This window comes from Lactuca serriola, chromosome 8 (assembly GCF_051521515.1).
Source record: "Lactuca serriola cultivar US96UC23 chromosome 8, Lser_US96UC23_V15, whole genome shotgun sequence".
NCBI classification, from domain to species: domain Eukaryota; kingdom Viridiplantae; phylum Streptophyta; class Magnoliopsida; order Asterales; family Asteraceae; genus Lactuca; species Lactuca serriola.
Genome location: NC_136415.1, coordinates 188,292,553 through 188,309,707, shown reverse-complemented (window position 1 = coordinate 188,309,707; position 17,155 = coordinate 188,292,553). Strand labels below are relative to the sequence as shown.

The 17,155-nt window shown below is 41.4% G+C and overlaps 1 protein-coding gene across 1 annotated transcript; it reads right to left on the bottom strand.

The window, feature by feature from the left end:
• Positions 1-11,737: 11,737 nt before the first annotated feature.
• On the bottom strand, positions 11,738-12,799 carry LOC145067686 (uncharacterized). Its single transcript, XM_079014770.1, has 2 exons — positions 12,533-12,799; positions 11,738-12,379 (listed from the first exon to the last, which is right to left on the bottom strand). The coding sequence occupies exons 1-2, from the start codon at positions 12,797-12,799 to the stop codon at positions 11,738-11,740; spliced, it is 909 nt and encodes a 302-aa protein (XP_078870896.1).
• Between the last annotated feature and the right edge of the window lie 4,356 nt (positions 12,800-17,155).

Below are 17,155 nucleotides of genomic sequence, written 5' to 3'. Positions count from 1 at the left end.
CGGTTCCTGAAGTACTAGAGATATAGTTATTAGACTTATCCAAGTGGGAGACTGTTGGATAAGGTGTCTAAGTCCATAACTATTTCGGGCTTGTACTTGACCCGACCCGGCATGGTCCATTTGGGTTGCATGGCACCATGCAATTGGATAGACTAAATGAGAGAAATAACACTTGGAGATTATTAATATATTATAAGTTCTAATATATTAATAATATTATTTAATTAGTTGATCAAAGAATTAATTTGGAATTAATTAAGTGATCAAAGGATAACTAATTAAATATATGGGTTGATTATGTAAATCATTCATATCTTGTATAGTGGGCTAAGAGGCTCCATGTATTATCAAGTTGGGTTCTACCCATAGGATGCTCCATGGATGCTCCATGGGAGTTACAAACCCATGGGTCATGGAAATGAAGAGTCATGACACATTAGGGTTTACATGGTGTAACCCTAGATGTGTCAACACTATATAAGGATCCCATTCTCCACCAAAATTGGCTAGACAAAGAAACTAGAGGGCTTGGCCGATTTAGAGAAGTGTGTGTTATCTCAAGAGTCTTTCCAAGAGCATTTGGTGTTGTGTGAAGCATTTGAGGCATCACACTTGGGGTGCTAGGCTCACAAGGTTTCAAGGAACACAAGCAACAACAAGGTAAGTTATTCTATCTATGATTCAAGTTAAAATTGTTCCCCATGTATGCTAGATAGGAATATAACCTTGGAATTCAACTTTGCATGATAATTAGACAAACATAGATCCAAGGTTATTAGGGTTGCATGTACACTTAGGAAGTGTTAGAATGCTCAAAACCCATCATATATGACCACTTATCTTAAATGGAATATCATCGTCATCTCAGTTCCACGAGACCTTGGAAGAGCTACAATTGTTGATCGATTCCTAAAGTTATTATTGCAGATATAGTTATTATACTTATCCAAGTAGGAGACTGTTGGATTAGGTGTCTAAGTTCATAACTATTCTGGGATGTACTTGACTCGATCAGCATGGTCCATTTGGGTTGCATGGCATCATGCATTTGGATAGACTAAAATGAGAGAAATAACACTTAAGGTTAATTAATATATTATAAGTTCTAATATATTAACAATATTATTTAATTAGTATTGATCAAGAATTAATTTGGTATTAATTAAGTGATCAAAAGAAGACTAATTAAATATATGGGTTGATTGTGTAAATCACTCATACTTGTATAGTGGGCTAATGCTCCATGGATTATCAAGTTGGGCTAAAACCCATAAGATGCTCCATGGTGTCTTTGAACCCATGGATCATGGAAATGAAGAGCCGTGTCAAATTAGGGTTTACATGGTGTAACCCTAATTATGACACACTATATAAGCAATATGTTGTAGACCAAAATCGGAACTAGTGTAAGAAATAAGAGGGCATAGCCGATTCTAAGTGTGTAACATTTCTCTCAAGTTTATTCCAAGGGCATTTGGTGTTGTGTGAGACATTTGAGGCATCACACTTGGGGTGCTAGGCTCACAAGGTTTTCAAGGAATCCAAATCACTACAAGGTATGTTTTCTTACTATTTTTTTCTGATTAAAAGTTCCCTTGTATGCTAGATAGGTTAAGAACCTTGGAAAAAATCAATTTTGCATGTATCATAGATAAAAACATAGATCCAAGGTTTCTAGGGTTGCATGTACACCATAGGAGTGTTAGAATGCTCAAAACCCAACAGGAAGTCATCGGCCGAGTTATGGAAGGCTGTGGGTTCAATACTTCAATTATAGTGTGGCATCCTTAAGGTTTCTTACATAAAACACTAATTTACTTAAGCCTTTAAGTATTCCAATAATCCATATGATAGGTCCTCTGGACCAACTCTTTGTGGACTCTCACATCGATTTAGTCCATCCCTAGTCAACATGGATCATTAGCCCAAACTATAAGTATTAGTGATTTACCTAGTCAGTCCTTATAAATTCAATCAGTCTCTTTTGATCACTAAATTAATTCCAAATTAATTCCTGATCAATACCAATTAAATAATATGATTTCACAATTATTATATTATTCTTATAATATATTAATAAATCACAAATAACCTCTTTTCAAATATCCATCCTATCATATTGCTCCGGTGAAGGCAACCCAAAAGGACCATGCTACTATCAGGTCAAGTACATATCAATTATAGTTATGGGCTAAGACACCTAATCCAATAGTCACCCACTTGGATAAGTCTAATAACTATAACTGCCAATGTTACTTCAAAATACGATTAGCAATCGTAGCTCTCAAAAGCCGTTGTCGATCTTTGACCTAGTCAATAATGCATCCTTTAGATAAGGGATCATACATTCCTCTATTCTACAAGATATCGTATGGACTGAGACATGGATTATAATCATTCTCTTTGTCCATATGTTGTTTCCTGATTTCCGACTGACAATCAGACTACAATTGAACACATCAACTTAGTACAGGCTTAGCCAAGCGCTTAGGGTGTCATCACTAAATCATCTAGGGGCCCACAAATATCGCTTTTATCCCACATTGGGTAAAAGGAACGGATAAATGTCAACTCATATGCTTTCTCAATTTACTCATCAAATCACACATAACAATATGTTTTATAACACCAAGTTACTGGTGCGTTTATGTATAATCAATGTGCAACTGACTTGTAAACTACAACTCACATGTCTCTATTTCAAGAATATATGATATTATCGTCTCATAATCCCTCGTGATAAAATCCATGAAGTCATTCATGTGAGCGTGGGTTTAATCCAATACTCAAATCCTATTTCAGAAGTACTCATGTACACTGTAGAAAACTTGTGCTATGTCTAAACACTTAGAAAATTTATAGTCAGATTCATGATAGTCTTACCTCATTACTTACTTCCAAAGTATGATTAACTGTGGATGTTTGAATAATCTTATTATTCGGGAAGTAAAACATGCAAAGTGAAACACAAGAATGATCCAATCCAATATGGTTTCAACACTTTTGAATACAAATAAAACACTTATTATTTAATCACCATATTGATTACACATTATTCATTGTATAATGTTTCGACTAACCAACTTAATACTTGAATTAAAAAAAATAGTTATTTCATGCTCTAAGCATGCACACTATGTTTGCATATGGTCCTTACCTTGTGAAATAGATCAATTGAACACATTTCCAATGATGCTCATTTCGCAATTCCCTAATCCTTATTATAAGTGTAAGAATACAAAGTTGTTGCCGCTACTAGAATCTTGTTAGATCTAAACTCACATGCAATATTCCTTTTGTAACGTCGAGGCACCAAAGTCACAGAGACTTGGACAATGATATTACAAAGCGTTCCACTGGAGATTGTTACAAGGCAATTCCTCGAAAATGAAGTCTCGCATTCAAGGTACATTCCTTGAACATCCTTCTTGCACAAAAGTTTCTAATTTACACTTAGATTCTTAATATCCAAATCCCATTATGGAAACATTTCCGTGATTGCCATATGACTATCCATTCTATATAGAATCTTATCTATTCAGAATTATATTTGTATGGTTCACCCATTACTATACTTCCAACTGTCCACAAGCAACCAATCTTCGGTAAACCTCAGATTGTCCTTGACAGTTGTTTAATATCTTTAGTCATACCCGGTTCTGGTCCCTTTTCCCTCTTAATGCGCTAGGCATTTGGAAAAATCAGAACAGGCGAATATTATAGCATATGTAATCGATCCTATACCTGAAGCATATCAGATACGATTCATAATGTCTTACATAAAGACATGACACTTTACCAGTCTTTTGCTAAAATATTCCCATGTACAAAATTTCCTATGTTGAAACATTTTAACATGACATTCTTATATTCTCATGACTAAGTTCCATTAAAATTTCAATCTAAGCTTTTAGATTCGAAATGAAGTATAAGTATCCTCTCCCTTAAATCTTACTATAGCGAAACAACTTTTCAAACTCTACAACTTTGCAAACTAAACCTTTGTTTCCTATAAATAACATTGCTAACTTGCAACACTTAACGTAACAATTGTGCTCCCACTAGCATAATAATTACATTCTTACTATCATTACACTTATGCTTCTATTAGCACAACACTTGTACTCCCACTAGCTTTGACATGTACTCAGAAATCAGCTGGACTTCTAGAAATCAATACTTATTGACTTTCTTTCCAAAGTTCAGATTTCTGATACGAGATGCTTTGATAAGTCCTTATCTAAGCTCATAACCTTTTATTAGAAAGCTCATATGTGTGTCTAAACTATTTCAAAACTCACAATAACTTCTGAATGTTTAAACTATTTGTCATTTCTCATAATTCGAACTATGAATAGGGATGTCGTAATCATATTCAAATATGAGAAAGCAATTAACACAACCGCTATCTCCTCAAAATCTACTTAGTGAAAGCGTTTCCTCAGAATCATTTTCATGAAGTAGAGAGAAACTTCTTTCTACTTAGATTTTATGGTGTATGTGCTCCTATCCATGTGAATTTGTCATTTCCAACCAATATCATAAGATAAGGTCTACGACAAATTCAAACTTATATGGAATGAACTTGTTTAATCTTAATTTCTTGCCATATAGTAGCACAAGGGCCTACCATTGCTTCCAGGTTGTTGAGCAGATCACCTATACTGATCAATGTACTTTCATTTATTAAGGTGCTTTGCCTTATGCAATCAATTGGGAACTCGTAGAACTCACATGCATAGTCAACTCAATTGGAATGACACATAAACAAGAATCTGTCAACACGATAGGTTACAAACCGCAAGTCGTGTGCTAGTGATTAACAATAGGTTTACTTTTGATTAGTTCTTGAAACTTTTCAAGATCTTTAATACTCCCACTGACTTCTTGACATATAAGATTCTCTTGTCAAGAAACATTCTTTGAAAAACAAATATTCAAGAGTTAGTGTGGGTTCTTATCAAGACAAACACTACACATAATTGATCTTAGTTGGTCTTTGTCTTATTCAAGACATCACAACTTACCAATTTCAAATGTGCAAGAGTAAGAACCATTTCTACTCCACATTTGATGAGTGTTATAAACCTTCTTAATACTATGTCTCTCAAGGCACAATTTTGGAGCGTGACTCTAAGGTTTGATTTTGGAACGAAGTACAAGTCATCTTCTTGACTTAACCATTTCAACAATTCCCTATTCCTCTTCTTACCCATACAAGAGCACTAAGGTGTCCTTAGAGTATCAATTGCGATATGGTTTCATAATCATTAAGATGATCATAAAACACGATACTAAAGTACTCTCCTTTCCTTTCAGATTGAAAAAACTTTTATCTTTCTGCCTAATTGATTCTTCTTATTTTTTTTGCTTATACTTTGAAAATTTTCAAGGTATTAGAATTATACTTAAACTTGTAAGCATAACCATATTTACTGAACCATTAGTAAATCATGACGACTAGTCTTTATCACTCTTGTGGTGGATCTGACCAGTACACATCAATGTGCACTTGATCCTTAAGTCTTTGACTTGAATAACATACATATGTGAACAAGGAATTAGTATAAATTTTCCTAAGTACCAAGATCTTCATACATCATATAATTCAAATCACATGATTCCAAGTTTCTGTCCAATTGAAACTTGGGCGATGAGAATCTTTCTTTACTTAGAAAATTACGACACTACCACAATCGATATAACTCAGAATCAAACATTTCCAACATTGTTATTAATCGAAACATATAAACAACAATTTTCACAAATGTCATCGCAAGGAAATATAAAATAAGACAATATCAAAATTTTCTTTTATTTATAAAATTCGGAAAACTTGTCCTTACAATACAAATACAAATGAAAACTATGTTACTAAATATCTCTAAGCAATCTATCATAACTTCTAGCAGCAGCTCAAAAATCTGATCATCAAACCATGCAATCAGAATCCACTTCTTTATGATCAGACTTAGCATGCTATTTCCTTTAAGCTTCCTTCTTTCTCTTTGATTTTGCAAAACATCAAAATGTAACTTTACATCATGTAATAAGAATCACTAAATGGGAACTTAATTGAGTTAGATAATGAACTTATCTGGAGTAGAGTCATACAATTTGAGTTTACCATCTTTTAGATCTCTCAGGTAGTCAGGGTAGCTTCGCTTCCAATGTCCCTTCAAATGGCAGTAAAAACAGATGGCTTCTTTTGCATCGACGCATGAGACAATTCCATAACTTGCTTCTCTTAAAATCAAACCTTTTGACTTTGTCCAATTTCTCTCTCTTAAAAGAAGAAATCATTTCTGGAGTATCATGGTTGTCCATGGAAACTTGGGAAGCAGATCTTCCAATCAAATTTGGTTTACCAGTGTGCCAAATCATATCTGATTCTGCAACAATTAGCAAATATGTAAGATCGATTAGGGTCACATCGTGATCTATCATATAGTAATCTTTAACGAACTCACTATACGAATCAGGAAGCGATTGAAGAACCAAGTCAACAGCCAAATTCCTATTGGGTTTTGTATACTACAACATCTTATGGTGCACATACAAACCTAAATGCTTTGGATCTAAGTTTTCTCTAGTTATACATGCAATAAAATATCCAAAGCATGAAGCCTACAACTAGCATACAATTTGATACTTGAATCATAAAAATAGATTAGATAATTACCTCTTTGTTGTAGCTTAATGTATTTGGCCTTTAATAACTTAGCACCCCAAGTGTGATGCCTCAAACGGTTCACAAAACACCATGAACAAAGGAGGACTTTGAGAGAGAGTTTCTAGGCACCAAAATTCGACTATAGCATCTCCAAGATTACTAATGTGATAATTTTGTGCATAAAGGGGTTACATATATAATGTAGAATCAAAGAGTCACATGTAACCCTAATTCTTACACTTAGGTTATGATCCATATCTCATGTGGCTAACTCTTTATGGATACTTACATAAACTTAGCCATCATGGATCAATAGCCCAAATAATATATATATATATATATATATATATATATATATATATATATATATATATATATATATATATATATATATATATATATATCACTAATTTACATAATCAATCCCCGTTAATTTAATTAGTCTCTTTTGATCACTAAATTAATTCTTGATCAATACTAATTAAATAATAAGATTTTTCCATTAATATATTATTCTTATAATATTTTAGTAAATCATAAATAACCTCTTACTCAAATATCCATCCTATCAAATTGTCTTGGTGATATGCAACCCGAAATGGATCATGCTACTCTCGGTTCACGTACATACAAATTATAGTTTGGGCTTAGACACCTAATCCAACAGTCTCCCACTTGGATAAGTCTAATAACTATTATTGCAAGTACGACTCCATAACCCAACTAGCAACCGTAGCTCTTAAAAGCCGTTGTCGAACTCTGACATAGTCAACGACGCGTCCATTAGATAAGGGATCATATATTCCTCCATTCTACAAGATATCATATGGACTGAGACATGGATTATAATCATTCTCTCCGTCCATCTATTGTTTCCCGATTTCTGATTTATGACAACTGACTAATTGAACAAATAAATATAGTCCAGGCTTGGCCAAGCGCTTCGGGTGTCATCACTAAATCATCAAGGGGCCCACAGATATCGCTTTTATCCCTCTAAGGTTAAAAGGAATAGATAAAATTCTAATCATATGCTTGCTATATTTACTCATCAAATCACACACAGCAATGCGTTTTATAACACCAAGTTATTGGTGCATTTACGCATCATCAATGTGCAACCGATTTGTAAGCTACAACTCACACATGTAACGCTCGAAAAATTCCAACCAGTTTAAACTTTTCAAAAACAACCCAATTTCATAAAGTTATTACAAAGAGGTTTTCAATACATTTATTATCAGAGTATTTCCCAGAACCACATCATAAACACATAAAACATGAGGAGCGGTACGATCATGCCTTTGCCTTGCCACGGTCTCCTGAAGTACCTGGAAACATTTAAACCACAACTGTAAGCCCGAAAGCTTAGTGAGATACCCCCAACATACCAACCACATATACCATACACATAACATGCCATATCGCAACAAAACGCAGAACAACCATGCACTTCGGGTCTACTGTGTGACTGGTCCGCCGCACCGGGCCTACAGTCCACCTGTCCACCCTCCGAGTCTAACCATATAACTTAAGTCTACAGTGTGATTGGTCCGCCCACATCGGGCCTTCTATCCACCTGGTCCACTTTCTGAGTCTACAATATGACTAGTCCGCCTGCATTGGGCCTTCAGTCGGCCTGGTCCACTCTCCGAGCCTCGACACGTCTGGTCCGTCCTCTTGGGGCCTACAATGTATCCGGACCGCTCGCTGGGCCTTCGGGATAACCGGTCCGCCCTGGGTATGTTGGCCTACAACACAAAGCAAGACCCGCCTCAACCCAACCCCGGTCAAACAACCATGTGCACATAAACATATAATCATATAACAATTCACAACAAATCAACCGATCTAGCAGATCACATACGTAGCACATCCCTACCAGGATTCCGACCTAATCGGTCACTAGCATAGCATCATCCTATAAACCAGGATATCGACCCTAAACAGGTCTCTAACATATACCATCCTAACTACCAGGATGCAAACAAAACAAAGCAATAACATAACAAACAACTACCCGAATTTCCATCCGATAACAGGCTGACCTTGGTGCCGTAGACCCTGTCGATATAGTGAGGATAACTCACGTCACAACTGCCGAAACTCTGAACTGAAGAAGCAGATGCCCGAACCACCGTCTCACCAAGAATCCCGAACTATCCAAAGTAGCAAAATATCCATTAGCCCTAGCACAATATCCTTCCAAGGGTAAATTGACCATTTTACCCTTAACCCAAACTGGTCCATGACTAAGGCCCACAATCAAAATATGAAAGGCCCAACACTAGGTAAGTTCTCGAGCCCACTAATGGCCCAATTTGCTACATTGGGCCCATTCTCCTTATTGGGCCTTACCCTACGCCCAACACCCATACTTGGACCATCTTCACTGACTCCTGATGGCCCACTAAGGCCCAAAGACCCAAAGTCCAAAGCGCAGCCCACACCGAGGCCCAAATACTCAAGGCCCAACCGGCAGCGTTACGCGGGGCGTAACTCAACGTACGCTTAGCGTACTAGCTCCATGACGAGTACGTTGGGCGTACCTGCACGTACGCTCAGCTTAGTGCTTTGTTAAGTCATTTCCTCATTAAGTGCTTACTACTCCATTCCAAGGGCTACAAACTCAGATCCAAGTCTTATTTCACGACTTAAACCATAAAGTCACTGACTTGGTGACTTAATATGGCTCAAACCAACTCAAACTTCCAAAATGATCTTCTACATCCAATAAGAGAACTAGATCTCATGCATGGGCTTAATAGAACCCCAAAGGTTGGAACTTTACTGCTTATGGGAGTCATATGATTCTAAGGGAGGCAACCCTGGTCTTAGAAACGAGCTTAACTCACCAAGACCCAATCTTGGGACCAAAAGGTCCATAAACTTGTACTAGAGGAGATCTAAGAGATTAGACATCAAGATCAAAACTTTATACCTCAAAAGGGAGAGATGGGTATTGATGGTTTGCGAGAGTTGTGTTCTTTTGGTTCAGAGGGTACTCCTGAGGATGTTGCGGGTCATGAGATGGTGCTTGTGAATGACGCTGGTGTGGGAGGGAATGGGAAAGATCATGCTGCTAGTGGTGATGATCGAGCAGGTGTTAGAGGTGATGATGTTGATGAAGTGGTGGATGATATGGAAGTTTCTAGTGGGTTGGCTGGGAAAGTAGGTGAGGATGATGCTGTGGAGGGGGTTGTGGTTGGTGATAAGGTTGTTGGTGATGGTTTGGAGCCATGATATTTCTTCATTTTGTTTAGTCTATGTGTTTTGCTTTGCGATGGTAGAACTGCTAAGAACAATGTTTATATATATATATATATATATATATATATATGTGTGTGTGTGTGTGTGTGTGTGTGCTTGGTATGCACTAAGCATTATCTACTATCAACTTTTTTGTTTTGTGCTTGGCTTATTCGTTTATTGCATGTTGCTCAAGATGTGCCAAACATGTTGCCTTGTTTTTTGTTACCATTGACACACTAAGTGTTCACATTAAATGCACTTAGCACTCATCATTCAATCATTGAAGATTATTACACTAAGTATGAGAGATCAGCAATTGCATTATTATTTAACCGCGGGTTTTTTAAATACACTAAGTATTAAGCTCATGTCACTTATGCATGAAATTCTATATATGTCGAGTACTAAACTCATGCCTTTAAACATAGAAATACACTGAGTATCAATTCTCATGTCACTTAGCATGGATAGACGTACTCTAAGTACTCTAGGGTGCAACATACTAAATGGAACATCAACCAACTAGGGTTACATCTTTCCTCTTCCTTAGAAAAAATATTTCTTTAGGTTCCTAGCATTCCATGTTCCTAGAATGGGACTTCCTTCCATCGTCTCTAACACGTATGCCCCGTTCCTGTTTGCCTCTGTGACCCTGTATGGGCCTTCCCACGTTGGGCCCAACTTTCCCTGGGGTTGTGCCCGACTGACCTCATTTTTCCTCAAGACATACTCGCCCACTTTGAAGGCCTTCTCTTTTACTCTTTGGTTGTAATACCTTTCTATTGCATGTTTATACGCAGCTTGGCGTACTTCCGACTCTTCACGTTTCTCCTCTAGGATATCTAAGTTTATCCTCAGGTCTTGTGTGTTGCTTTCCTCATCTTGGTTGGCCACCCTTAGCGTATTCATTGCCACTTCCATGGGGAGCATGGCTTCGGTCCCATATGTCAAGCTGAAAGGAGTTTCCTTTGTGCTTTTCAGTGGTGTAGTCCTGTATGACCATAGCACCATTGGTATCTCCTCTGCCCAATTCCCTTTTGCTTTGCCCAACCTCTTTTTGATCCCATTGACAATGGTTCGGTTGGACACCTCCGTTTGACCGTTCGCTTGAGGGTGTGCCACCGATGTGAAGTGTTGGCTTATCCCTTTGGCAGTGCACCATTCTCTGAATGGGTTCTCAGCGAATTGCAAACCATTGTTGCTGATGAGAACCTTAGGTGTTCCAAATCTTGTCATGATTTTTTTCCACACAAATTTTATCATGTGCCTCCCAGATATGCATGCCAGTGGCTCAGCTTCAATCCACTTTGTGAAGTAATCCACGGCTACCACCATATACTTCAGCTTCCCTGGTGCTTCTGGGAATGGACCCACTATGTCTATGCCCAACTGGTAGAAAGGTCGTGGGTTGGATATGTTGCTTAGCGGCGCCAGGGGTTTTGCCTAAACTGGAGCGTAAGACTGACACTCCTAACATTTCTTCGTTACTTTTACCGCGTCTTGATGTATCGTCGGCCAGTATACCCCCATTCGTAGTACCTTTCCTGTCAAAGCCATCGCCCCTTCGTGTGTGCCTACCTGCCCTGAGTGTGCTTCCTGCAATATCTCTCTCCCCCTGGCTTGATCTACATATTTTAGCCATGGAGACGTGAATCCCTTCTTGTATAATTCCCTGTTCACCATTGTGTATGAGGGCGCCTTTATACGTATTTTTCTGGCCTCGTCATGGTCATCCGGCAACACTCCTCTCTGGAGGTATTCCCGGAACGGTGTCATCCATGTGGGTCCAGCGGGGGTCAAGGTGTTCACCTGCTATTCATCGATGCTTCTCTCCCGGAGCACCTCCACTAGAACTTTCTTTGACAGGTGGTCAAAACAAGTGGACGCTAGCTTGCTCAAAGCGTCTGCCCTCTTGTTCTCACTTCTGGGTATCTGCTTGATTGTAAATTGACCGAATGATCCTACCAGTTGCTTTACCATCTTTACATACTTTCCCATTCTTTGGTCTCTTACCTCGAAACTCCCATTGACTTGGTTCGCTGCTAACCTTGAGTCGGTTAGTGCTGTTACAGCTTTCGCACCCATCTGTTTGGCGAGTCGCAACCCTGCAAGCAACGCCTCGTACTCCGCCTCGTTGTTCGATGTATGGAAGTCGAAGCGGAGGGTGTAGGTTACCTCTTCTCCTTCTGGGCTAGTCAGGATCAGCCCCGCCCCTGAGCCTTCCCTGCTGGACGCCCCGTCTGTGTACAGGGTCCATGAACCGTTGCCGGTAGGGGCCTCTTCAACTACCCACACCTTTTCTTTCGCCGGGTTCCCTCCGTCGGGAATTTCTAGTAAGAAATCAGCCAGCGCCTGCCCTTTGATACTCGTTCTTGGGCGATAGTTTATATCGTGCTCTCCCAGTTCAATTGCCCACTTGGCCAGCCGACCCGACGTCTCCGGCTTAAGCAAGATCTATTTAATGGGGTAGCTTGTGAGTACCTCGATTTGATGTGCCTGGAAGTATCACCTTAATCGTCTCGCAACGTAGATGAGTGCCAACACCAATCTTTCCAACGTGGGATAATTGAGTTCTGGTCCCTACCGCGCTCTTCTAACGAAGTATACCAGTCTCTGCTCCCCTTCCCTTTCCACGACCAATACCGATGATATCGCTTCGCCTGATGTTGAAAGATACACTTGTAATGTTTCTCCAAGGATGGGGGTTGCCAGAGTCGGCAGCTTGTGTAGTGCTTCCTTGATTCTCTGGAGCGCCTTCTCGGCTTCATCCGTCCATTGGAAATTGTTTTTCTCGATGCATCCCTTTAAGGTGTGGAATAGTGGCATAGCCTTGTCGGCAGATTTCGAGATGAACCTGCTTAGAGCTGTGAGCATCCCGTTCAGACCTTGTGCATCTCTAAGAGATTTTGGGGTTGGCGTCTCGATGAACTCATCGACCTTGGTCGGGCTGGGCGGGACGCCTTATCTAGTAACATAGTAGCCCAAGAATTGCCCCTCTTCTACTCCAAACATGCATTTGGTTGGATTTACTTTCATCTTGGCCACCTCTAATGTCTTGAAAGTCTCTTCGATGTCTTGCAACATCTTCTCTTCATTTGGACTCTTAATCACCATATCATCTACATATACCTCAATATTCCTTCCAATTTGCTTGGCGAATATCGAGTCGACTAGCCGCTGGTATGTCGCCCCTGCATTCTTTAACCCGAAAGGCATCTTGGTGTAGCAGAACGTGCCATGGTCTGTATAGAAGGCTGTTTTCTCTTCGTCTTCTTTGCTCATCAATATCTGGTGATACCCTTTGTATGCATCCAAGAAGCATTTTAGCTTAAATCCTTGTAGCGACTCTACCTTCTGATCGATTTTCGGGAGTGGGTAGCAATCCTTAGGGCATGCCTTGTTTAGATCAGAAAAGTCGATGCACATGCGCCACGACCCATCCTGCTTGCGGACCATAACTGGGTTTGCAGTCCACGTTGGGAACATCGCCTCCCTTACTATTCCGGCCTCTGTCAGCTTAGACACTTCTGTATTGATCCCCCTGTTACGGTCTGCTCCTTGTACCCGCTTCTTCTGCTTAACCTCTTTTACCCCCGATTTGATCATTAGCTTATGTTCAATGACCTTCCTTTCTACCCCCACCATATCCGCGGGGGTCCAAGCAAATACATGTTTGTAGCGTTTGAGCAGATCGACCAGTGCTCCTCTTGTGTGGCTTGGGAGGTTGCTTCCAACATGGACCGGTTGGTCGGGGTATCCCTCATTGATGACCTCCTTCCTCTTTGCAGGATTGCCCCTGGGCCTCTTGGGCCCTTTGGTTATTTCTGCTGGCTTCATAACTGTATAGCATCGCAATTCTCTGGGCGGGGTGGCCAAAATCATGGCTTCGCCTTTTGGTGTGTCGAATTTCATGATCCCATGCATGGTTGAAGGTACAGCCCCTAGCTTCAAGAGAGCAGTCCTTTCTAAGATAATGCTGTGCTCCGCCGAGTGTCGAATGACCACAAAGTCTATCAGGGTGGTCTTCTTCCGCTTCTTGTCGTGGCTAGTGATTGTTAAGGGGAGGTGGATCGTGCCCAACGGCCACAGGCTGTGGCCGGTGAATCCCACCAGCCTACCCGTCACAGGTCGCAAATTATCTTTCCAGCGATCCGGGAGGAGCCGGAAACAATGCTCATAGATGATGTCTGTTGAACTCCCGGTGTCGACATAGACCCTATGGATAGTCACGTCTTTGATGGATGCCTGTATTATCATAGGGTTGTCACCTTTCCAGCCGTCCGGCCGAGGATCCTGTATGGAGAACATGAGCGCACGTGCTGACGGTTTAACAATGACTTGCTCGCCTCGCTATTCCTCCCTACTTCTTTTGCTGCGTATCATGAATATCTCCTTGGGCTGAACTCCTTCGCAGGGTGGACCCTTGGCGTTATCAGCATCGAACTTGGCGCGTAGGCTTCGCGCCACCTCCACCAGGTCTCCCTTAAGTTGTTTCTCCTCCGTCTCCTTCTTTAGTACCGAACAGCTAGTTGTATCATGCGTTTTGCTTTTGTGGTATTCACAGTACCGACTCTTACGCGACTTGGTTGGCTGCTGTTTCTCAGACACTGCATATACTTCTGGGCGGCGACCCCGTCTGTCGTCTTTAATAAATGGTCAGAAACGCGGCGGTGGTCTTCTTGCTTGGCCATAGTGTCTTCCTCCGCCCGGAAATCCGTGTGGGTCGGGTGGTGACGTCTAGTCGCCATAGCATTCAAGTAGGCCTGCTTGGCTGCTTCACCATCTTCCTGCCGTAGGTATCGCTCCACTCTTTCTTTCAACTCAGCTCGTGTTAGAGGCTTATTTCCCATGAGTTTTTGCGAGAGGGGCCCAGGTAGGAGTCCCCATGTGAAAGCACCAGCAATGAGCCCTTCGTCATGCCCCGGTACATCCAGCGTAGCGTTTATGAACCTTGTAAAGTATTCTCGAACAGTCTCCCCCTCCCTTTGTTTACAACCTATAATTGAGTGAGAATCGCCTTTGTATTTACGTAGCTGCATGAAGTTGGTGAGGAAAAGGTACTTGAGCTGAGCGAAGTTTGAAATGCTGCCCGGTTGTAGCGTTTTGAACCATGTGCCGGCGTTGCCATCGAGCGTCGTCGGGAAGTATGTGCACCAAAACTTCTCGTTAAGCTTTAGCGACGTCATCGTCCATTCATATGTATCAATGTGGATATCTGGGTCGGTAGTCCCATTATACGTTTTAAGTGTCGGGAGCTTTGTAGTGTTTGGTATTTCGTAATCTAACAGCTCTTTAACAAACGGAGATGTTACGCTCCGGGAAAAACCATCCTGGTTTGGAGCAGTTGACGTCCCTTGCTGGTATTGAGAACTCATTCCATGCTGTAGGGGCGTAAGGTAGCCTGAACTTGGTCCATAAAAGGGGTATGGATGGAATGGTAGCTGAAGGGGATAGCTAGTGGAGAAAGGGTGCATGGATGTAACAAGGTTGATCATTATCGGCTGTTGTAAGCTGTTGTTTGAGGGAATAGTCGGTCCAGTCCATGCTCCAACCGTCGAGTAGACAGGTGGTGAATGGTTCATCATGGTTTGCGCCAATAGTGGTAGTAGCGTTGTGGAACTCTGTCCACCAATCGTCTGGAACGATGTAGGTGTTACGAATGACGGTGAAAGGTTGAGAATATGGTTCAATGGGGGTGCAGTTGAGTGAACTGTTCGCGCCTGTTGCAGCGGCGGCGCAAAGAACGGCGACATCTGAAGCTGTGTAGGCGAAAGTAGCTCCACCGGAGTTGTTCCTTGCTGAGAAAACAATGATTGTGAAATATTTCCGGCGGATGTTGTAGAACTTCCTTCGCCCAAAACTGGCATGTTGGTTGCTATAGGCGGTGGCGTTTCGTCCAACGTCGTCATGGGACGTATGGGACTAACTGGTTGTCCCTCACTACTGTTGGACGCCATTGATGCTTGCTTTCGTGCTTTTGTTTGTGTTCTTCGTCTCACAAACGGATGGCGCCAAATGATGGAACCTTGTCCCGGATGAGACCTTGCTTCTGACTCTGGGATGAGATCTCCTCGGTTGCCTGGTTATAACTGCAAGATCACAAAGAACAAGGGCCGTCAGCCGCTTCCTGGGAGGGGTTCCCGGGAGAACGCTCCGACGGTCAAGTTAGGATGATTTTAGGGTTTGTGTCTGTTCTCTCAGGATTGGTTAGAGAGCTTACCTCGCTGGTCTTGTGTGCACATCCTTTTATACCTAGCGCTCCTGCCTGGTCCGTACCAGACAGGATCACTTTTAGAGGAGACAAGGTCAGAGGCGCTGATTGGAGGGTTGTGCGCCCTTAACCGCTAGAGCGCTCTCATTGGCTCCGATGATAATGCTCTGATCCTGCCCTTTGTCTCCTGACCGTATCTTTTGTCTTGGAGCAAGGAGTGTTACTTGGCGGGCGCGAGCCTTCCGCCTGTCCGTTCCGCTCCCGGGGGCGCCAGCGGGCGCTGAGCCTGGCTGGTGTGCCCGGCTCTAGGGCTTGGACGCGGTTCTGTTGTGCTGCCAATCTCAAAAACCACTTAAATTACCTAAAATACCCTTAGATCAAACTTAGTCAAAGGTCAAAGTCAACAAACTAGCTGAGTTAACCCAGGCGAGTACGCGTGACGTACTCATCTGTATGCGGGCGTACTCGATGGCTGACCAAGAGACGGGGGTTTGGCCACGTATGCGTAGCGTACCGATTGGTACGCCCAACGTACGCAACTAGACCTCATCTTAACCCAATAAGTGCTTAATACTTCATCTTTTACGTCCAAAATGCAGATCTAAGTCCCAAATATCGATCTTGACCATAATGTTTCCAACTTTATGGTCTTGCATAGCTAATAAGTGTTAAATGCTAGAAACCCTAACCTCTTAACCCATTAAGACAACCAAACACATGCATAGGGAAGAGTTAAGAGCCAAGACCCTATTTTTATGCTTCTAAGCTTCTTAAAACGTCTGAAATGACAGGTAAGATGGGCTAGAACATGCCATACTAAAAAAGGTCAAGCCTTTGGACCCAAATGTTCATGAATCAAGAACTTAGCAAGATCTAGGAAGTTACAAGCCAAGTTTAAAGCTTTATACCTCCTAGAGGTTGCTAGATAGGTGGAGATCCCAGATCCAAGGCTCCTTCAAGCTCCTAAGGTGGCTTTACTTCCTTCTTTCTCCTTCAAGGCCACCAAAAACACACACAAG